Source organism: Synchiropus splendidus, chromosome 14 (genome assembly GCF_027744825.2).
Source record: "Synchiropus splendidus isolate RoL2022-P1 chromosome 14, RoL_Sspl_1.0, whole genome shotgun sequence".
NCBI lineage: Eukaryota > Metazoa > Chordata > Actinopteri > Syngnathiformes > Callionymidae > Synchiropus > Synchiropus splendidus.
This window is the reverse complement of record NC_071347.1, coordinates 23,119,576-23,141,905: the sequence shown is the minus strand read 5'-3', so window position 1 is coordinate 23,141,905 and position 22,330 is coordinate 23,119,576. Positions and strand designations below refer to the sequence as shown.

Sequence of the window (22,330 nt, the reverse complement as noted above, 5' to 3'; positions counted from 1 at the left end):
TTCGCTGCTTCGTCCAAACTCTCCAGATCGTCGTTCAGCCGCTCGGGAGGTTCCCGCCAGTCTCGTGCTCTCACGCCAGCTGTGTTCGCTCCGTCAGTCGGGATGTCTCCGTCCCCGTCCCCGCGGCTCTTCACGGAGCGGGAGGTGGCCCGCCACGGCACCAAGGACTCCTGCTGGGTCCGTCTGGGCACCAGGGTCTATGACGTGACCGCCTTCCTGCGGATGCACCCGGGCGGCGAGGCGCTGATCCTGCGCCGCTCGGGCAGGGACTTGACCCCGGAGATGGAGGGACCCCCGCACCGGCACTCGGAGAACGCGCGGCGGTGGATGGAGCAGTACTACATCGGAGAGCTGGAGCGCGAGCGCGACTCCGCGGAGACGCAGGTACGACCGCCCCACCTGACACACCTGACGCCGCCAGCGGCTGGAAGAGTCAACACTTCTCAGGCTCTTTGCTGCTCAAATATTTATTTACCTGTAGAAGTTTCTGACAGGTGTGAAACCGACGGAGTGCCGCGAACCCACGCGCCTTCCAATTTCGTGTGACGTCATCAAGTCAGAGCGGGGGTGGGGGGGGTGTTTAGCCCAGGGAGGTGTTCTCACGTCCGCGACCTTCCTCTGGCCTCTCAGGACAGACCGGCGGCGGCGGCGGCCGGGGAGGAACAATTCATACGGGAAGCCCCAAAGTACTTATTCCTCCGTCATCAAACCCTCTTTTAACGAGTGTCAGCAGCTGTACACTCTCCAGCTACAAAAGAATATTCAATGTGACGTGTTGAAATGAGCTCGCATTCAAATGGCGGCCAGACACAGGGAAAATAGAAGTTATGAAGATACTACTCTTCAGTTCCCGGAAACCTGCTCAGGTGCGAGGGTTCGCAGGAGGGTACGCCACACATGACTCGGCGTTCCGGCAAACCCTGTGAGGAACATTGTATTTGCTTTTGATTGGGTCTCCAACTCCTGCGACTCGACCTGTCAGGAGGCTCGGCCTCAGTCCCACTCAGTTCTGGGCGCAGGTCGTGTGCGCCCCAACATCCTGTTCACCACACTGAGGAGTCGCCCCTGCGCAGGCGCAGCTCGGACCAGAGAGATTTCTGCGGCCTGGAATGCCTCGCGACTCACTGATGATCTGACCGTCTATATAGTGTCCGTCTTGCACCTCCATAAGCACAAACACATTGTTCCGAACAGTCTTTTCTCTTGGCTCGTGTCCTGAACATATGGAGGAGTGGCGCCCTGCCGCCTGACTGACCCGATGCTTTCCTCGGTGGACAGCACCAAAGCGGATCTAGTGCCTGTACTGGACTCCGCTACATGTCCATGAACCTCCCTCAGTTCCAGCTGCGCTCAGCACCCAAAATCTCCTGGTTACAAACCTGGAAAAATCGCGTTTTGTTTTCTAGAAGATAAAGAAAGTCCCTGGCATCGGCTAATGCACAGGATCATCTATTCTGCCAGAGAAATGGAAGGGAAAAAGAAGAAGAAATAAGGGGTATGCATGAGTTGCACATGATGCTAGCTCCTCTGTTCTCTGGAAAGTGTGCTTGAGAGGAGTGTCTCTGACTCTGGGGCGGATCAGTCAGGTGCATGGGACGTGGTTGAGGGCGGTGGATGAAGGTCGGGTGGGTTAAAACTTGCCTTCCTGATGGAGCTAAACTACCGTGACCGTGGGGATCATGGCCAGCGTGTGGCTGCTGGGGCTCAGTGCTGCAGTGGTCAGTGAGACGTGTAGGTCTGGATCAGCTGGTCGTGCTGCTCACTGTTCTTCAGCTGTAGTTCTCTGGAGTTGTACAGGAGGTAAAACTCTTATGGACTCTGCGCTGTGGGTATGAACTGTCATGGTGACGAAGATGTTCCAGAGGAGCCAACTTCCTCAATCGTTTGTTTTTCGTAACCTGTGTCCGCTGTCAGTGTGGATATCTGCTGAGAAGTAACGTCTGACTTGGTCGCTCCTTCATGTCCTCAAGAACCTTCCTGTTGACTTCCTCCCCTTTATCTCCAACATCCCTGCGTGTAGCTCCTGTGGTTCTCATTCTGTCTGCCATGTTCTTGCCTTCGTGTGAGTCGTGTCTTGTCTTGTCTGAAGTTGCTCTTCATGGAGCACAACAGCAGGGATAAAGATTGGACTGGGAAGGATGGGTTTGGTGAGGACAAGGATTGAGGGTGGGCGAGGACCTTCTGAGGAGTGAATAATTCTATTTACTTCAGCGTGCAGGGCAGTGGACAGTGGAGCAAATGGAGCCGAATGTTGCATTAAAAAAGGTTGTCGTATAGCTGGTGTTGCTGTGCACCTACAGGAAGTGGCTGTGGCTGTGAACTCTGCTGTCAGAGTGTTGCTGATCAGCCTCTCCAGCAGTTCACTTCTTATCCACCGTTGCGGCCAAAAATGCCTGATTCTGTGGCAGATTTTTAAATAACTTCTGGTGAAAGTTGCGATCATTTATGGTTCTGGGGCAACATGACAGAAATAAGGAGATTTGCCAATGAGCTTAGACAAAACTAGTGTCCGTTTTTAGCCTAAAAAGCTGCAATGATTTTTAAACAGATGAAATAATAAGTCCATCTTTTTCATGATGATGTTTGGTGAGTGCGGAGCATGCACATGTTCCGGAGCACCTCACGAGGGCGGAGCCTGATGGAGGTTTGGATGGCTAGTAGCTGCTGATGTGTTCCACAGGGTCGGGATGTAGAGGCTCAGAAACAATCTGGAGAGAGAGAGAGATGGATCTGGAGGTCGGCCATCTTTGTTCGGGTGACGCTGCACTAGTCAGTGCTTACTTCCCTCTGTTCTACATTTCAACCATGGGAATTTGGACATTTAGGATTCAGGATCCTTCAAGTCTGGCAATATTTTTGGACAAATGTGAGCGTTAGCCATCAACAAGGAGTAATATGATGCCCAGATTCCTTTTATTTGTTCACAAGCAATGAAAAGAACATGATACAGGAGCAAAGACACACTTAAAAAACTTTTAAAAACACCAACTACAGGTCACCTGCGGCCTCGGCGTGGTTATGAAAGCAGCTAGCTTGATGCTATTTCCACCGTGTTAGCACGCCACTCTTGAATCGATGTTTTCTTAGCAAGATAGGTTTGCATGAAGAACAACACGCCGGCGGAGCCCAATCCTCCGCAGACTTCTGGGCCTCCAGACCGGTCGGTCCCGTTGAATTCGATATAATCACATTGTGACTCTGTCAAACATTTCCCCAGAGTCAGGGTGTGGGCCGTAGATACCTGCTCCCCGGTGACTCACCGGTGGATGCCTGAGTGGTGCGCTTCACCTGGTCAGCACGTAGTTACACAACTGCAGGTGACCTCTGGAGGTCGAGGACGGGGGGAAGGGTGAGCTGCTTCCTGTCGTCCCGCCGGACCACAGCAGAGCCCAACAAGTCGAGGGTTTATGACATGAAACTAAAATGTTTCTTCAGGAATGACAAACGAACAACATGGTCTGCCAGAATATAAGGCAGACAAACTCCTTTCTTCAGCCTCCTTCACCTGTTCCTCCTCTGTGGTCTTCCTCCTACCCTCTTCCTCCCCCCCAACCTCATCTCCTCCTCCTCCTGTCCTCCTCATCTGCCTCCTTCTCCCCCTCCTCGTGTCTGTCCCTCTCATGCGCTCATTTCTCACCTCGTCCTTTCCAGGTTTATGAGGCATAATTAAATGAATTATTAACGCTGTGGGTCATAAAGATGATTTGGAAAGATGCTGATCAGATCATCATCTCTGGAGGGTTTACTCAGGACTGCTCCTCTGATATTTCACTGAGCAGGGATGGACGTGTCTGGAGTGTGAGGACCGGCCCAGGTTAGGATTGGAGTCTCTGTGAGTGCACACGGCGCTCACACCTGTGGGGCACGACTCGTCCCCGAGTCACGGCGCTTCTGCGGCTGCTCTCGACTGGCTTTGCATATTTGTCCTGATTTCCATAGTGACCCACTTGTCTGAGGTTTTGTTGTCCAGCGTTCGGACAGTTGAGGATGGAAACTTGGTTGGCTCCTTCCTCCTTCCCTTTATGGCGGGTGTCACATGCCACTGATAAGACTCGGCCATAAACCTGGACTTTGGACGTGGGAGAGCACAGTCGGAGTCCGAGGTCGCCTCTCGTCGTCACCATGTTCCATGGCCGGAACCGCCGAGCCATCCATCATCCTCGTTCTCAACTCTGACATGGTGCGGGGGGGGGCGGGGCTGGTGGGCGGAGCCCCAACTCTTACACAACATCCGGCGTATTAAAACCAAACCAAGAGGAAGTGGCAGCCAGTTAGGCAGCTCTTTGATGTAAACACAGTGCAACGGTTGTTGAATGGTGACAGCAGGGGGTCACTTCTGCACACAAGCAATCTCGGACATGTCATGCGCAATGTTTGAGGATTCTAACAGATGGTATAAGCCCGGCTCCGCCCCCAGCTGGACCTGGTCCACTCATGTTCACTGCTGTGGTACCAAAGTGAGGACGATCTTTTAGTTTAGTTCGACTTTTTCCGTCCAAAATCTCTTCATGGTCTCGTTTAAAACACCTCACTGGAGCTACAGTTCTTCTTAACTCTTTTAAAACGAAGACTTTCACACTATGGTCAGGTCTACTTTCACTTTCCGATGCTGCTGCCCTGCTTCCCTTCTGTCGAGCCGTGATCATGAGCTCATGAGTCCCACGCTTGGTCTGTGAAATGTTGACTTCCCTCTTCACACCCACAGCGTCTTGGACTGGCCACAGTGGCGGCGTGGAATGAACTCTCTCGCCAACAGGAAGAGACATGTGACATCTGGGTCTGATGAGAGGCGCGTGCGTGGAGCTGCCGAGTTCCTCTGTGCTCAGCAGCCTGATGCCGGAGGTCTGCTGGGTGCTGACACTCACACAGACACACGTCCCCCGGACTCCTTATCTTCTGCTTATATGAGGTCTTTTACTGACCAGACAAAGGTCACGGTGCCGACCTTCCTGAGTTACACAAGTTTGACGTGGATGTGGAAAAAGCTTGAGAAGCTCCTGTCAAGAAGCTGATGTTGTCCAACTGAGATGATCTTCTCCAAGTCAAGATATCATTTGAGCATCTGGGGTGAGGAAAGAGCTGAGCCAAAAGACAAAGCTCTCCAGTCCCCCGGTGACCACAGACCTCACGTTTGCTGCAGACATGCAGGGCCTTGTTTTCTGAAGCCAAGAACTAGCTCTCTTGCTAACTGACCCCAAATGTGGAACGTCAGTTTCAAACATATTTTGGGTTTCAAATTTCTGAACCTGAGAAGTTTGTCGTCACATTTCTGCCATTTAGTTCTTGCATCATCTGAGCAGTAGCAGAGTGGGGTTGTCGCCTGCTCTTCCAAGGTTTTTGTCGTCAGGCGATTCATTGTTCCTGAGGAACCTCTCACAGAATGAAGTTGTTGTTGTTGTGCAGATGCTGAGTCGGAGCTTTAACTGGACAATTGCAGACGAAGCTAATGAGACGTGTGCGACTCATTCCAGCCTCAGCTCAGCTCCCACCATTGACACCTCGCAGTAATGGTTAACCCTCCAGCCCTGCCGCACTGCTCCTTCACCCATTTGCCTGGCGGCTTCATGTTCCCTGTCGCTGGACTGCAGCTCCACTTTCAGTCGATTTGAATGGTGTTTGTTTAACTCGGCGCAGCGCGGCCTTGTGGTCATGCGCTGCGCGTCGCCAGTCAAATGCTCCTGAGTGAACCTCGTCCTGCAGCTCGCAGGCCGCAGTGGAGCCACTGGTCTCTTACGGTGGCAGGCTCGGGGCCACTCTCCTGATTATAGTGAGTCAAAAGTAACAAAGAAATGAAAACCTGAAGTGTAAATCATATTGTAAAACAAAAGATTTTCATAAAGCAATAACTAACTGAAGCTGCATCGTCTGTTCACAAAACAAATTCTAGCTAAACTCTCTGTCGTTTTCTCCTCTGTTTCAGTCATAAAGAATCATTTGATTCAGACTCGATTGATCTGGTCTGGTTTCACCACAGCTGTCGAGTACGTGACTCGGCACTTGTGTTGACGACCTGGCGAGTGCGACGGTGGTGGTTGGGCAAAAGCCTCATCTTCCCAAACTGTTGTTGAGTTTTTATTGCTGGCTGTTTTTGTGACCTATTTCACTCTTCAGTCTTGCTCCAACACCCCGTATTGAATCACTGAAACTGACACTAACACTAGTGAAAACTAAACTGAAACGAATTAAAGCCAACTGAATTTGAAAGACAAACATTCAGAAGTAAACAAAAATAAAAACAAAAAGGAATGAAGCCTTGGGTGCGGTCAGCGAGCTTCTCTAGGAGAGCGCAGTGTCCAAAGTCCGGCCCGGGGCCAGTGTGCGCTCCGACTGGATGACACTCTGGTGACTCAGCTGCTCCCCTTCCACCCAGCTGAAGAGCCGTGACATCACAGTACAGTCACTTCAGCTGGCCCAGGTGTGGCTCTCCCCACCTCATCTGCTTCTACTTGGAGCTCCAGGAAGCTTCTGTGGTACCTGGTTTGTTGGCAAAGTATCAGACAAGCCAAACAAAAGAATCTGGTCGATTATGTTTCATTTCTCTTTTTGTTTTCTGGTTGTGTCTCCACACAATCCCGACTCCGGGCTGCCTCCCCAACATGGCCGCCCCGGGCAGCATGTAGAATCTGCCGGTCATCACTCTGGTCCATTCTTCCATGAGCCACACTGCCTCTTTCTATATGGCCAGTAAAGAATGCAAACTCATGACGCGCGGAGCAGAAGAGTCCCAGTCACGGAGCCCCAGGAGGATAGAGGCCGTATTGTGGGGCGAGCGGCTGAGTCAACAACAGGCACGTTATGGCGTGAGGACGTATGGACGGCAGGAACCGGCCTGATGAAGCCCGAACCCGAGGAGATGAGCTGGCTGTCTCGGGTCAGAGGTCGCAGGAAGTCGTGGGAAGGCGCGTGAACTTGAGTTTGGCCGGCATCAAATGTTTGAATTAGTGTGGCAGTGAATCCCTGGGTTATCAGGATGCCGCAGCGCTGCGATGGCGGTTCCCCCGCACCAAAGCTTCATGAAGGCATGCAGGGAGAATTCATGAGATGTGTTTGGATCGATGTCGAATTTGAAAGTGTTCCTCAGAAAAATGGTCAAAAGTGCCGTCGATTTCTGAACATCGTTGTCCTTATAATACGGTGGAATACTCCCTGTGGTTTAAAACGTGTCAGAGCGAGAGCCGACGAAGTGGTTGGAGATGTAAACACGATGAGACTGAGAGGAAACTGTTGAAATGGCTGGTGCAGCGTGCAGGGAACCTGCCGCTCCTCTGAGGCCAGCGCTGGTTGGTGTCCATAGCGATGGACCATGGTTACCTGACGTGTTGTTTACCTCCACTGCCATGGAGACGGCGGCGAGGCCTCAGGTGGCTCGGCCCTCGGCGCCGTCTCCAGCTGGAGGACGCAGCCTTGCCTGACTTGGGCCCGGCTTCTCGCTGGCGGAACAGGTCCGAGTGTCTGCCCGATGACTGGGCTCTGACCCGGGCTCCCTGCAGCCTCCTGTGGGCCTCCAGAGGGGGCGCTCTTCCCTGCCTGGTGGAAGCTTTATGGCCTGTGAGATGTTGCTCATGGAGCAAGAGATGCTAACACCTCACTGTTGAACATGAGAGCAAATGTTTTCATGGAGCTGAGCGGGCGGCTGAACATGACACCTGGGACACACCATGGAGTGATACACAAGACCACACACACACACAGGCACGGAACCTGGAATCCTCAGTTCATATTCAGGTTTGACTGGTTTTTTTTAGGTGAACGCAGTGGAGTGATCTGGTTATACACACACACACTCACTCTTTCATCCCCCTCCCCGCTGTCGGCTGGAAAACTGGAAGATATCTTTCCTGCCAACCTGGGCAGAGCAGTTGCTCATCGACCTGCGCGGTTCAGGAACGATGAAGTGCTTTCAGCGAGCTCCTGTGGGACACTTGAAGTTGGTCTGAACTGGGCCTGGGCGAGCTTCTGTTGCCCTTCGGTGCTTCTCCAGACTCCCCCGCCGCTCCTGTGTTAGCATGGCTAATGCTAGCTGTGAGACAGACCGAGCTCCTGCTAAAAACACGAGGTGGAACAGCAGCTCTGCTTCTGTCACCGAGTGAGTTTGACCTGCTGTTTACACGGACTGGAGCGGCGCTGGTATCCACCGCCGCTGAGTCAAAGCTGCTCTCTGTATGGAGCGCTCCAACATGGTCTCCAGCATCAGAACCTCACAGGAGCAGACGCTCATCTGCCTCACGACAGCAGTGGTGGTTTGTTGGATGTGGATCAGAGCATCACAACACTCACTCACACGCGAGTCTAGATGTGGTGAATAAACCAAACGCTGGTGTGGTGACCATTCGTCTGCTGCGGTGTGTGTTTGTGGGTCTCTAACGGTGCTTCCCCAGGAGCAGCTGCCGTGCGTTAGCACGCTAACCCGGCCTGTGGTGGCCCATGTGTGAGCTGCCTCCACAGGTGCTCAGGAAATCCGTGGCTTTGGTCAGTCAACTCTCTCAAGAGTCGCGTCTGTTGTCCCCAAGTGTCACCGCGTCACGATTTTAGCGGGGAAAACATTGAGGGAATCCACCCTGAGCCACATGCTGCGCGAGGCTCATGTGTGGTGGATGGAGGCTGTTGTGTAATGTGATGACAAATAAGGTCCTGTTACCTCCAGAGCGTTGAACTCTCGCTGTCGGCTGATGTCATACGGACGCGCTGCAGAGCGCAGGGTCGCTTGGACGCCGACCTTTGACCCGTGGCATCCCGACCTGCACTTCTGTGGTCCACTGACGGTGGTCCAGGCCATTCAACACCTGTTGGACTGCGCCACATGTGATGAGGGGAATTAGAAGAACTCCCTGGTCAGATGGCAACTCGTGATGTCCAGGTGTCGCTACACACCACCACACCTCCGCGTCCATGACACTGGTGTGTGGGTATATAGCTATCCTTGTGGGAGCTAACTCGTGGAAACACACTGCCACATGTCCAGCCTCAGTCTGAGGGTGAAAACGTCAAAATAACTGGGGTGATGGCCAGTGAGAGGTCCCCAGTAAGAGAGAGACAGGCGTGTGCACACGCGCTCAGCTCTGCCACCTCAGATTACACAGACCACAGATGTGTAACTGGTCGCCGCGGTTGTTTCGCTCATTGACCATAAATAGAAAGCGTCGTCCAGCTAATGTGGTGAATGTTCACAGGCTCTTTTCTAAACGTTCTGACCTGGAGGTATCATTAACTCTCAAATGAAAGATCAAAGTCAATCTGTAATCTGGACTGAGTTCATGCTGCAGCAGCGTTCACAGCGGCGGATTGAGGTACGGGGAAGTGTTATGTTTTGGGTGGGGGGGGGCACATGAGCCACGTCAAAATAAATGTAAATAACTCAAATGGCAGCAGGTGGAACACACGACGGTCATGGTGGCTCTGGGGAACAGACCCAAACGCTGAAATCACCGCTGGTGTACAGAGGACTGGACACAGCAAGGATACGTTTAACAAGGTTTAATACAGAGGAAACGGGGCGCGAACAGGAAGCCAGGAAACTGAGGACGTCGCCATCAAAACGTGGAGCGAGGGAAACGCACAGGGACGGGGAAAAAACCTGTGACAGAAAATAGGAGAATCAAAGTCAAGCCTACAGATAACAGGGACAACAAAAACACACTCGGACAAACTCACGAGGCCCAAGCAACGAAAAGCGCTCGGTGGTGGAATAAACACACACACGAGGAAGAAAGGCAACATGAGGAAATAAAGTGAGCTACAGGAACACTCACACGAAGCATGCGGCTAATGGTTAAAGGCAGGAAACAAAACGAGGAAGAAACGAAGGAGGCGGCAGAAAAAAACAGGTGCGCACGATCGAACACGCAAGAGAACAGAGTCGTGAGACTCACATAACACTGTCTGGCTCTGACACTGAGGGCAGGACTGGAGCATGAACTCGCCAATGGAGATCAGGATCTTTCCCAACATGCGTGTCGCTGCCATCCCGTCCTCCCAGACCCCGCGATGAGGTCACACCTGGCGTTATTAGCATCATTTTGTTTTGCTGAGCTAATGAAGAAAAAGTGAAAAGGAAGCAGCCGTGAACGTTGGATCCATTTTCCATCCAGAGGTGGTGGGTCCAATGTTGCCCAGCGGTGGAGGGAGGAGGTGCTAAACTGGTATTGAGAGAAATTCATACGTTTCTTTAAGATCTTCTAGGTTGATAGTGACACTTACACTGACACTGTCGCCTAGAAAAGGCCAGTGTAATCTCACCAGAAGGGTGGGAGGCGCCGACGAGGCAGGTTGGCCCGGGGAGTCATTCAGTGGAGGACGAGCGCCGGAGCGTCGACCGGCATGGCAGCACTTCCTGTGTGCGTTTCAGCCTCTGTTCTCCTCCCCATCACTCACCTGTCAGCGCTCCCTCTCAGACACACGAGGTCACGTCGCGCCGCACATTGTTGGTCACGCTAGCTTCCGTCGGGTGTCACGGCTGATATGTATCGAGTCCTTCAGAAATCTCTTGATCTTTCACTGTTATTCACCCTCACTGTTGTCGAATACCTCGCAAACTATTCAGCATTGATTTGATCAGCCGGCCTGTTGTCTCTCACTGAGGACGGGTTCTGTGCCGGCCTGGACGCTGCTCTGCTCTGCTGCCGGTCTCTCTTGGGAGGCCGAGCCGCCTGCTGCCAGAGAGCGTCGGCCTGGTCGCTGTGTGTGCCTGTCAGTGGAGGTGAGCAGCGGCACCGCGGTTTGCAAATCATTACCCAGATCACGTTGGAGTTTTGAATGTCGTTTGTCGTGCGAGTCCCAGCGCTTTCACGTCTGTGGTTCGTTGCAGTTTACAGCTTCATTCATGGAGGTTAAAATGTGTTTTGCTTCGTCAGCGATTCGTCATCTTGGCGTTCAGTCCAAATGACTTTATTGACTCGGCTTCACTTGAGGCCTCAGATGATCATAGGTTGGTATTTACACTTGAGCTTATCTTCGAGGTGCCACTTCCTTCATTTCTGCTGGCGATACTTGCAAATGATCGGGTCACATGATCAACTGAGGCAACCGTGGAGGGAAGAGAGTTTGACTTTCTTCTCTCCGATGTTACTGTCCATGGATCCATTCTCTTCCCGGTAGCTGAGGTCAGAGAGGTCCACTACAGAGACCAACTGAAGTCAGGGTGAAACTATAAAGGCTCATTCATGCTGATGGCTCCAACAGGATCCAGATCCAGCTCCAGATCCAGTGCTCTGCCTTCATTTCCACTGTATTTCTTTCCACAAAGCTGATGGGCCAAACAGAGCAGTACCACTGGAAACCATGGGGGGCAGTATTGCTGTTCTGACCCGATACGTAGCTCTAATGAGACATGAAGAAGACATGACAATGGTGGAAACTGTCCTTCCTCCAGTGGCGACATATTTAAAGGCCCCACAGACCACCGCCTCCTACAACACTTCTTCCTCAGCCGCCCCCTGGTGGATATATTGGTGAGCAGCAACATGAAAGCGCATGTTGAATAGTTTCCACTCTGAGATGATTATGTCCAAGTCTTGCTCAGGGCCTCCTCCCAGTTGAGCACCGGGAGGAGCAGAGGCTCTCCTCTGAGTCTCTCCTGGATGCCTGAGCTCCTCTCTCTCTGAGAGTCCAGACCCAGAAGTTCTCTGGGTCACTCCAAAGCTGGTGACCTCAGGTGAGAGGAGAAACCCAGCGCTTGGTGGAGAGCTTTGTCCGCCGCCAACCATGGTCTCAGAACTTCTCTGGGTGTGGAAGAGCAGCAGCTCTGCGTGTGGGATCCATCGGTTTGGATGATGTTTGTCTGGGCAGTGAACCAGAGGAGAGCATGTCTCATTTGTGTCAGAGTTTCTAAGGTGAAACCTTCTGGGTTGCTGGTCCAGAGAGGCCTTCGTCCCTGGTGTGTGACGGTGGAACACCAGAGTCCAGGAGGCCCATAATTGATGAGGTGTTTCAGCGTGATTTACTGCCCTCCCCTCTGGAGGGTGGAGATACATATCCTTGTGTTCCGGGCTCAGCTGTGTGTGTGTGTGTGTGTGGTGTTGTCGTCGCTCTTATCTTTGTCCACTTCCCTTAATGGCTCTGCACTGACTTGCTGCTCTGTTTGCTCTGGACATTAGCTCTGCTGCTCTGAACCCTGCGCGTGTGCCTCCGCCACCACCAGTCCACTGCTGAACATAGCGTCTGCTCGGGACGGGCGCTAACTTATGGTACACCATATCCCACCAAACCCATTCTCCACAATGACAATTCTGCATCTCAGGATAAACTGGATAAACACGTGACACACTGGCTGCATTGGACCTGCACACGTGGACATGAGGAGACGTAACGGCATCGCACTCTCCAGCTCTGTGGTGTTTGACAGCCGACACCGGTGTGTGACAGTTGTGGAGAGTGTGGTGGACCTTGGTTCACCATGGTAGTGTGAAAGTGATCTGTAATCCAGGGAACCTTTGGTCATGACACTGGTCGACTCTGACTCTCTGGATCCCTGTTTCTTTGATGAGATGGAGTGGTCCTCATAGGTTCTCTGACGCGCTCGTCTGCCTTGGTTCACATCAACACATGCAGCTCTCCAGCTGCCAAGGTGACAACACTTGGATATTGGATATTGGCGGCGGCGTCCTCTTCCACGTCCCCATGAGGCTCACTGATGGAGGACACACTCTCACAGGCAGCGCTAATGCTACGAGCCCTCATCAGTTAGGGACCATCAACAAATTCTAAAGCCTCAAAGTCTGAGTGACATCTTCAATAAGGCCATGGAAAACAAGCATTTTAGGAGAGAGAATTGTGAGAAGGTTTTTCATCACACAAGACAAAGGACTGACAGTTTGGATCATGATCTGGAGAATAGACTCTGACTCCATGATCATTTCTTCACCTGATTTCTCATGTTTCTTCAGCAGCATCTAGGAACTGTGTCCAGACTGCTCCATAGTTCAAGTCAACTGTTCAGAGACATGAGACACAGCAGACAGACAGCTGGCAGAGCAGCCTGTCAGACACCAGCAGCTTCTACCAGAGACCTGGAACATTGAGTTTCTCATCTCTGCACTGAGTTCACTGGTCTATTGAGACGTCAACAGACCATGATGCTGGAGACAAACTCCACTCCTGAGTTCCATCATCAAACAGAGAGACTGTCGTGTCCAACTCATGGAGGAGAAGGAACATGGGTTTGTCCTGATAACTTTCTAACTTTGTCCATATCACCCGGCCTGAGCGGCTGCTATCAAACCCTCTGTATTGGTCATCGATTCACCTGATGATTGATGAGCGTCTCCATCATTGACCCTAGCGGGAAACACTGCTAATCACTGCGGACACACCCGCAGGCTCACTCAACTTCCTCTTGCTCCACTTCAGCTGGTTGTTGCACGTGTTTCGGATCACGTGTCTGCTGACCTGAGCAGGCGTGTCCCTGTTTAAACACTCTGTCATCCCCTCTCAGCAGTGGAGTCCAGGGGTCACCAACACTGGTCACCATCTCCCGCTCCACCGGCTCCTCCGGCATCTCAGGGCCGCCCACAGTGGCCCCCCTGTCCTCACCCTGCCGTCTCAGCTTTGCCTTCCTGACTTGTGTTTCCGTGATCGTCATGAGAGGGCGCTGCTGCTGAGAGCTCTGACTCAGAGACAGTTGAGGGTCAGTCTGATTCACGAGGAGCAACTCAGTCAGGGGCTTGAACGTGACGCTGTTCCACCGTGCTCAGCAGTCGTGCTTTTCTCTTTCATTATGTTCATGAGTGAGGGGAGGGCGCCGCTGGACTGAGCTGAGCTTGAAGCTGGAGTTTACTTGCTGTTCTCAAGGTCATCATGGCTGTTGCTGCCAGTTTCAGGTCCAACCTTTGTGGCTCTCGTGGTTATCGTGGTGACGGCACATATGGCGGCGGCACGTGTGACTTGCCAGTGAGGACCCCCACGCTGGACAGGCGGCCGGTCAGGTCTGATGTGAGGTCACCAAGCCTGCCTGGACCTTCACTGCCGCAGTGAAACAGCCCTCCCTTCCTTCTCCGGCGCTGCTGTGTGTAGCGGTGCCGGCTCTGGCGACTTCTCCTTTGTTGTTTGTCTCCAGCTCAATTCAGAGCTGTGTGTGTTTGCTGTCGAGTTTAATCCTCTTCCTGCTCCTCATCCCATCATTGTAGTGTCGGATGTGTGTGAGTGGTGCGAAGTCCTGTCCAGGGGGTCCTCCTGAGAGGGGAAGATGGACAGCTGTGTCTCCAGTCATGAGGACTGGAGGTGAAGACAGAGCTAGAAGGTGACACTTTGCCTCTGAATCAGTGGAGTGTGTGGCTGTGGTCACGAGCACCAGCGCCATCTCTGACTCATGGTGTTGGAAGTGGGATGGGGTCCCTTCACTTCCCGTCCTGACGGTTGACTCCACAGCGGGCGCTGAGCGCGCTCGTGACGCCCACAGATTCCTCCTGCAGTTAAAAGATAACCGTCACTATCTCTGTGAGATCTAGACAGTGTTGATGTTCCTGTTGGGCCGGAGGAGTCAATACCTGTCAGTCCTGACGTCAGGCGTCAGAGTCAACAGAACCGGCGAAGCGAAGCCTTCCATACACCTCTGATCGCCCTGATAAACGCTGGCTCCACCGAGGTCGGAGATGTTTGCTGATAAACGTGCGGGAACGTAGCGCTCACTGGTGTCTGAGAGGAAGCGCCTGCGTGAGCTGGACGCTCAGCGGCGTCAGCTCGGTTTCACTCCAGACTCTAAGCTCCAGGAAGGTCTTGGTCCATCCTGCTTCACATGCGACAGTGATGTGAGGACTTCAAGTTTATAACCGCAGAGTTTGGTCCCTTAAAGCAGCGTTTTTCAAGACACTCACAGACAAGAAGCTGCTCACATGTGCAACTTCCTGCTGTTTTTAAAGCTGATGCGCTTCTAACTGGACCACACGCTTTCACCACAGAACCATGGAGGGAGAGAGGGATCCTTGTCGGAAAAAGGTCGAAAAACTCTGCGTGAAAGAAATAAGATCATCAACCGAAGAAGATGATGTTCTGTAGCAGAGAGCCCTGCTCTCCGCTCAGCTCCACTCTTTTACAGCAGAGGATCTTTAAGCTCTCGCTGGAGTCTTGATGCTTGAAGTGACTTGAAATAACAAGCTGCTGCTCAGCTGAACTCTAGTAACCGTCCTCAGGTTTTAAGAGTTTTATCAGGACCACGTCTTATCGTGTTCCAACCACCGTCCAAAGTTCCTCCTCAAGTCGCCTGCCATGCCAAGAAGTGGAGAGCGGCGCGGAGGGAAGGTGAGTGACTTCATCAGCTGTGTGGCACATGGGCGAGTCCTCGTCTGAGGTGAGCGGCTCCCTGGAGGCCTGCAGGGGTGGAGCGCTGTCACCCACCCTGCCTGGCTGCGGTGTGCAGGCTGGCCATCCCAGTCTGTTGACTGGGCTCAGCTCGTAACGTCTCATGGCTGCTCTCTCACGTGGCTGCGATTGCTCCTCAGACTGACCATGATCTCAGCAACAACCTGCGCACGTGCTTTTCTTCTGACTCGGCCATTCTGAGTCCAACAGCAGCAGAGGGCTGGCGAGCAGGTTTGACTCCCTGCAGTCAGGACGACTCGCAATAAAAGGGGAAACTTTTCCAACCAAACCAACAGCAGGAAGAGGAAGTCTGATGTCATCTCACGGGGTCAAGTTTCTGACTCGTGATGCTCGAGACCTCTGACGCCATAACTGTGGTTCATGTTGTTGACCTCTTGAGTGGAAAGGAAAGAGCTGAGCCAGAAGGCAACACTCTCCACTGACCGTTGAGACTCGGAGGGGACAGTTGTTGTGGGGGGGTTGCAGCTGGGAGGAGGCCCTGGGGCAAGCCCAGGACTCGCTGGAGAGAAAACTGACACCATGGAGTGCAACTGAGGTCACCTCATCCGCGGCTCCTGAGCATTTTCATGGTGCATTTCCCGACGTCACCAGAGTGGCAGTGTTGAGTCGAGTCTGGAGCGGTTCAGGACCTTTAATCTAGTGTTTTGTGATGAATTAAGCACTTCCTCTGAAGCAGAGAAGCACGTGGCTCTCCTTCAGTGTTGACACTGCAGTCACACCTGTGGACACGCCTGTGGAATCCACTCTTTCATCCCGTCTCTTTGGAGACCTGCCGAGTTAAATAAGGCCTGGGTTAGGCTTGGATGTTTGCTGTGCGTGCGAGCGTGTGTGTGTGTGTGTGTGTGTGCGTTCAGAAAACATGCTGATGTAATGGGTGAGTGCGAGGAGCTCGGTGTCAGCCAGGTGGTCATAATGTTACGGCTGATGCCAGCTCCACCGTGACGGTGAGTGTCGACTGCTGGACTTGCCTCAGGAGAGTCTGGAAAACAAAGCTTGCTCGACGGCGCTGTGGTGAAGGGTGATCACGTGCTTGTGCAGGAGGACGCTGTAACGTTGCTTGGACCAGTGGTGACTCTTCAGCTCGATCACCACAGGTTCCGCTCCGGTGTGGTGAGTCGGAGTCCGTCTTCTCCCTCATTGATCCAGTGGTTCTCAGGTCTCCAGGTCCTGATGGACCGAAGGTTCTGGGTCACTTGAAGCTTTACAGGTGAGTGTTTGGAGTGAGTCCTGAAGGAGCGAGTCAGGGTCCAGATGAAAGACGTCTGGGTTTCCATGCCTTGGAAGGTCTGGGTTTAGAGTCCAAGTCCAGGTGCAGAGAGTCTGATGGAGGAGCTTCAGACCTGTCACCTTTGCAGCTGACCTCCAGTCTGAGCTCGCAGGAGCTTCAGACGGGCTTCACGGGTTCGAGGGTCCTCACCGGTCCCCCGGTTTAACGCGTGTCGATGCTTTCAACCGTCGACTGAGTTACGACTGTGGCTCTTCAGCTGCTGAAGGCAGCTGCTGAAGGCAGCTGCTTCCTCGTGTGACCTGCGTGTGACCCGCCTGTGGGGTTCAGTGGTGCTGCTGTGGCCCGGTTCCCAGGTCGTCTTCTGAGAACCGAGGCTTGATCACTCAGACCACAGGGTCTCGGTGGTGTGAGGGCTGCTTGCTTTACTGAGGTTTTCCAGGGTCCTTCAGCTTCACCTCTGACTCATCTGATCCACAACTTCTCCACAAACACTTGCTCATCTTTTTGAGCTGAAACAAGGAGGAGCACAAGTCAGCGATGTCATTACGTTTGGAGCGAAACTGAACTCTGGGTGAATATTGACGTTGGGATGAGCGAGAGGTCATGGAGGTCCGTTTGGGTCTGAGCTCTGAAAGTGTTTCTGCTTTGTGCTGTCGATGCCGTAGTAGCTTGTCTGACTTGATTCTTCCATTCACCATCTTCATTGGTTGTTTTTCAGACTCTGAGGGAGAGAAAGTCAAGCGTTCATCAGACGGACGGGAAGGTGTCAGGGCCCTCGGGGAAGGACCAGGACCACGACTCTGCCTACGACCGCTGCAGCCCCGTGGACCTGGACAACGTAGGTCACCAGTGTGTGTCTGTGGGGGCTTGTTTATGCTACTTTGTGGGCGCCCATTCTTCACAAAACACTGTCCTTGTGAGGACTTTGTGGGGACAGTCGGCTGAACCCCAGTTTAACCTTCAGTTTAAGGGTTAAACCTTCAAAATAATGGGTTCCAGTTAGGTCCATGGTCCTGGTTCAGGTGAGCCATGTTTTTAGGGGGAGAGGCTGGGGAAAGGGTGAAACACAATCACAATGTCCCCACAGAGATAGCATTACAAACAGGCGCGTGCGTGCGTGTGAAGGTTGAACAGCCGCCTGGTCGTTGACCTCCTGCTCACCGAGAGCTTCCTGGTTCCCTGCTGAAACAACTGTGTTTCTCTGTTCTGAACTGAAGTGGTGGTCAGTCCTCCACAGAAATGATGTCATCAGGGCAACACAGTTCATCTTCCAGTCTGTCAAATACTGATGAGCGGCGGTAGCAACTGTAGTACGACTGCGTTCATTCAGTAGCATGTACGTCCTTCTCTCACCACCTGCACGACTCCTGCCTCTACTGTTGTCGTACTTCCTGCACTCGAAGGAGAACTATCACGGATACTTCTGCTCAGGCTTTTAGCTAAGAGGGCGTCTGCAAAACATGTAAAAAATGGACGCCCGATTCCTGATCGCGGCTTGGCCACCAGATTACGGTCGCGAATTGGGCGTCCATTTTTTACATGTTTGTTGGCCTTGAAAAGAAACATTTTATTGAAGCCTCTGAAGCGAGAGCGCCACCCCGAGGCGTCATGAAGCTTCATCAACGTGGTGCAATTCTCTCCATCACCTGAGTGGCAGTAGTGAGCCCCAGTAGAGTGTGGTGGGACGAAGTTTGAATTAGCCTGTTGATTCACAATAAACAAACAAGATACGTTGCAATTGATACTTTTTCTACGAAATAATACACATACAGTTATATTTACATTTAATTAAATTTGAATTGTGTTACGTTTGTGTTTGATATTGTGGAAGTAACTAAAGATAAAATATCCTTAAAACAAAAAGATTCAGGAAAAAAAGTTGCAATGACAGATTTTTTGGGGGGAGATTTAAATGGAAAGTTTGATAGATATATATAGACATGCTTGTGTAAATAAGCATTTATAAGTGTGTTAACAGAAACTTATGTGACATTGAGCATGCAAATAAATATAGCACAGGAAAAACAAACAAAAAATCCCTCACTGATTCACTATTCTTCTGGTTCCGGGTCCAAATTCCGTGAACGAAAACGTAAACGAATCGTGGACGCGTTTGAGTCAAATCGACACGGAAGACCGCGGGGATTCCAGCTGCTGACGCGTCCGACCCGGAGAAATGTTTCGCACCACGTCTCGCTCGTAAAAACCACCAGCAGGTGAATGATTGTTGTGTGTCCTTTGAGCTGAATAAAAGCATACTCGGTGACTCGCGTCGCCCCAGAAACGAGGCGTCTGCTGCCCCCTGCTGGTGCTGCCACTCTCGCTCGCTCAATTTGACATGCTGCTCTGCGCTCACCGTGAAGTGAATTATTCCTGAAACAAAAGGGCGAACACTGAAGTGGCTCCTGGCGCAAGTTTGCAGTCGGTCCGTTTTGGAGGATCCAAGCAGGATTCTGGCTCTCAGGAGCGACGCAGGCTCACAGAAGGGGGACGGGTCTCATCTGTGTGTGTGTGTGTGTGCGTGTGCGTGTGCGTCCCCTCAGGACCTGGTGGACTGGAGGAAGCCTCTGGCCTGGCAGGTGGGCCACCTCGGGGAGAAGTACGACGCCTGGGTGCACCAGCCCGTGGACAGACCCATCAGGCTCTTCGGGAACCCTCTGCTGGAGGCCGGGACCAAAACCTCCTGGTAAACCTGCTGGTGGTGGCGAGGGCGAGGGCGAGGGCGAGGGCGGGGCCGGCGGCAGTGACGCCTGTCTGTCTCCAGGTACTGGGTCCCGGTGGTGTGGCTGCCCGTGGTGGTCTACCTCAGCTGGTACTGCTTCACCTCTCTGGCTCGGGGCGACACCAGGATGGACATCACCGCAGGTCAGGCTCCACGTCCCCTCCTGAGCCTCTGGCGCCAGCCTCATCGCCCGCATGTCTTCCAGACTTCTCCGTCACATTCCACAAGTTCACCTTCATCCCACTCTTTCTGCTGGGCTGGTTCTTGTGGTCCTTCATCGAGTACTGCATCCATCGCTTCGTCTTTCACATGAAACCACCTGCTCACAACTACTACCTGATCATGCTGCACTTCCTGCTGCACGGGCAACACCACAAGGTACACACACACACACACACACACGCACGCACGCACGCACACACACACACTAGTCTGTCCTTTTGGGGACCTCTCCTGGCCATCACCCTTTCCCCAGCCTCTCCCCCTGAACCAGGACTCTGGACCAGACTGAGACCCGGTGATAGTCAGTTTGAACTCCCCAAAATGTCCTCGTAAGATCAGTGTCTTGTCAAAGACTGACCCACACAAGAATATTAATACATGTACACACACACACACACACACACACACACACATTACTGCAGACACCCAATACTACTGTAGTAAAACTGCTATAATGGCAGTGACTGCTAGTTGTATACAGCCACTGTTTCATCAATTTAGGATACAAATAGTACAATAAAAACGTCTACTGCAACATATGCTACTTACTACTACCTGTTAAACAACAATACCACAGCTCAGCAGTAGTACCTGTTGCACCATAAACTCATATGACTGCCACTCTCTCACTACCTCCACAATAATTACTCATACCTCGACTACTTGCACTTCTACTATTGCTGCCGTACGTCCTCCACTACAGCAAGTTCTCGTATAAGAACTATCGCAAATACTTCCACTGATGCAAATACTTTTACTGTTGCTACAGCTGCAATACACCAACAATTGCTACTGTTACTACTACTATGCTACTTCTGCTGATACTTAGGCTACTACTGCATTTATACTTCATGACTCCAACTCTGTTATCTAGTACTACAGTAACCACTACTACTGTTGCACTGCCACTACTTTGAGGTTTTGTACAAGAACAATCACCGCCGCTACTTCTACTAATACTATGACTGTAAAACTCTAACATCAGTTCCTAGTACTGGTATCACTACGACTGCTCTGGCTGATGCGTGAACAATAATGACTGCTACAATGAGAACAAAGCTGTTGTACTTCCTCAGTTTGAAGTCTTGTAACGGCTTGTACTAATACTACAACAGCTGTACTGCCACTCCTGCGCGCTTCCTTGCCTCGACTGCCAGTAGCAGTGACAGTACTGCTCCTGTGCTGGTGGTGGTTGTGGGCAGAAGGCTGGATCAGAAGCAGACAGTAACCCCTGCTGCGCTCCTCCTCTCCCCAGTCTCCGTTCGACGGCTCGCGGCTGGTCTTCCCCCCGGGCCTGGCCTCTCTGGTGGTGGGCTCCTTCTACAGGCTGCTGTCCGTGGTGCTGCCGGAGGTCATCGGGAAGTCGGTGTTTGTGGGCGGCCTGTGCGGCTACGTGGTGTACGACATGATCCACTACTACCTGCACTACGGCTCCCCCAAAAGGGGCTCCTACATGTACGGCCTGAAGGCCTACCACGTCAAGCACCATTTCGAGCACCAGAGGGCAGGTGAGACAGCTGGCTCTGCGGGGACACCCCCCCCCCCACGCCCACACACACTCGCTCACGCCCACTTCTGTCTGCAGGTTTCGGCATCACCACCACGTTCTGGGACCATCCTTTCAACACGGTCATCCCTGAGGAGAGCTTCTGACCCGCACCAGTCGGTCACATGACCCGACCTGAGGACTCCATGTTTGCCGCCGCCCTATCCCTCCACGTCCTCCATCTTGTTTCTATCCTCAAGCTGGCTCCGGTCCGCTCCGTTTCCACTCCAGCCCTCTGGACTCAAGATCACCCGCTCCATCAGCATTTCTGTCACGCGTCCCGCCCCGTTGGCTCCGCCTCTTAGCGTCGCCGCAAGGTGGCTCCGCCCATATTTCATTCCCTTCAGTGACACCGCAGTTCTGACACGCTGGCGCTAAGAGCTAGCAGGGAGGCCAACGCACAAACTCAAGTTAGCCTAGCGTGCTCAACGTTGTGCGGTGGGACTCGAACCACCGACCCGTCCTGCAGGAGCCTTGGCTCCCGCTGGCCTCACCACCGTCCCACCTCTTGCCAGAACTCAGGCCGAGCCTCCGCTATAGCTGTTTTGTCAGGATCCCCTCAGATTTGTCTCGCTGACGCCCCCTTGTGTTCTTGTTGTGTCCTCCACCGCCCCGCTTGTCCTCCACTCACACCTCATGACCTCTCCTCATCCTCGTTGCCTTCCTCCTCCTCCTCCTTCAACAAGCTCGGGCCAAAACTACGTCACAGTTTGGAGCAAAAAGTTCAGTGAGGTGGAGGGTGAGTGGAGGTGAAGGACGGGCTCCAGGAGAAAGTGTCTGTCGCCATGGCAACGTGGACCGACTCACAGCAAGGCCACAGCAAATGCAACATTTATGTCACTGTATGTTAATGATTTTCACAACTATCAAATATCAACCAATATTAATCAGAACAAAAGTTATTTATTGAACTTAAAATCAGAAGGAATGTTTTGGAAGGTTGAATTAGAGGACAATTTATCTTTTAACTATTTTTTACTCACATTTCTTTTTTTTAATATGTATATAATAAAAACAATTTTCCGTTTTTAAATATGGTTTTAATTCTATTTATATTCATTTTTAATTTTGTAATGATAAACAATGATAAAAGAAGGAAAAAATAGTAATTAAAAATTTAAATAAAAATCAAATGCTATTTAATTACAAGAATGAAAAAGTGAAATTAGAGTAAACATGCTGACGAGGTGAAAAAAAAAAACTAAATAAAAGCATGAAATAGAAGATATAAAAAAATGTAAATAACCAGAAGAAAATGTGGCGAAGCTTTTCCGAATCTGGAAAGAATGTTTAACAGGAA

General features: G+C 52.0%; 1 protein-coding gene across 1 annotated transcript; it reads left to right on the top strand.

Moving 5' to 3' along the window:
- Nucleotides 1–21,215, top strand: fa2h (fatty acid 2-hydroxylase). The gene is made up of 7 exons (XM_053884618.1): nt 1–384; nt 17,259–17,378; nt 19,084–19,226; nt 19,305–19,405; nt 19,468–19,640; nt 20,740–20,992; nt 21,070–21,215. Exons 1-7 carry the CDS (start codon nt 103–105, stop codon nt 21,135–21,137), a joined length of 1,140 nt encoding a protein of 379 aa, XP_053740593.1. The 5' UTR covers nt 1–102; the 3' UTR covers nt 21,138–21,215.
- The last annotated feature ends 1,115 nt before the right edge of the window (nt 21,216–22,330 follow it).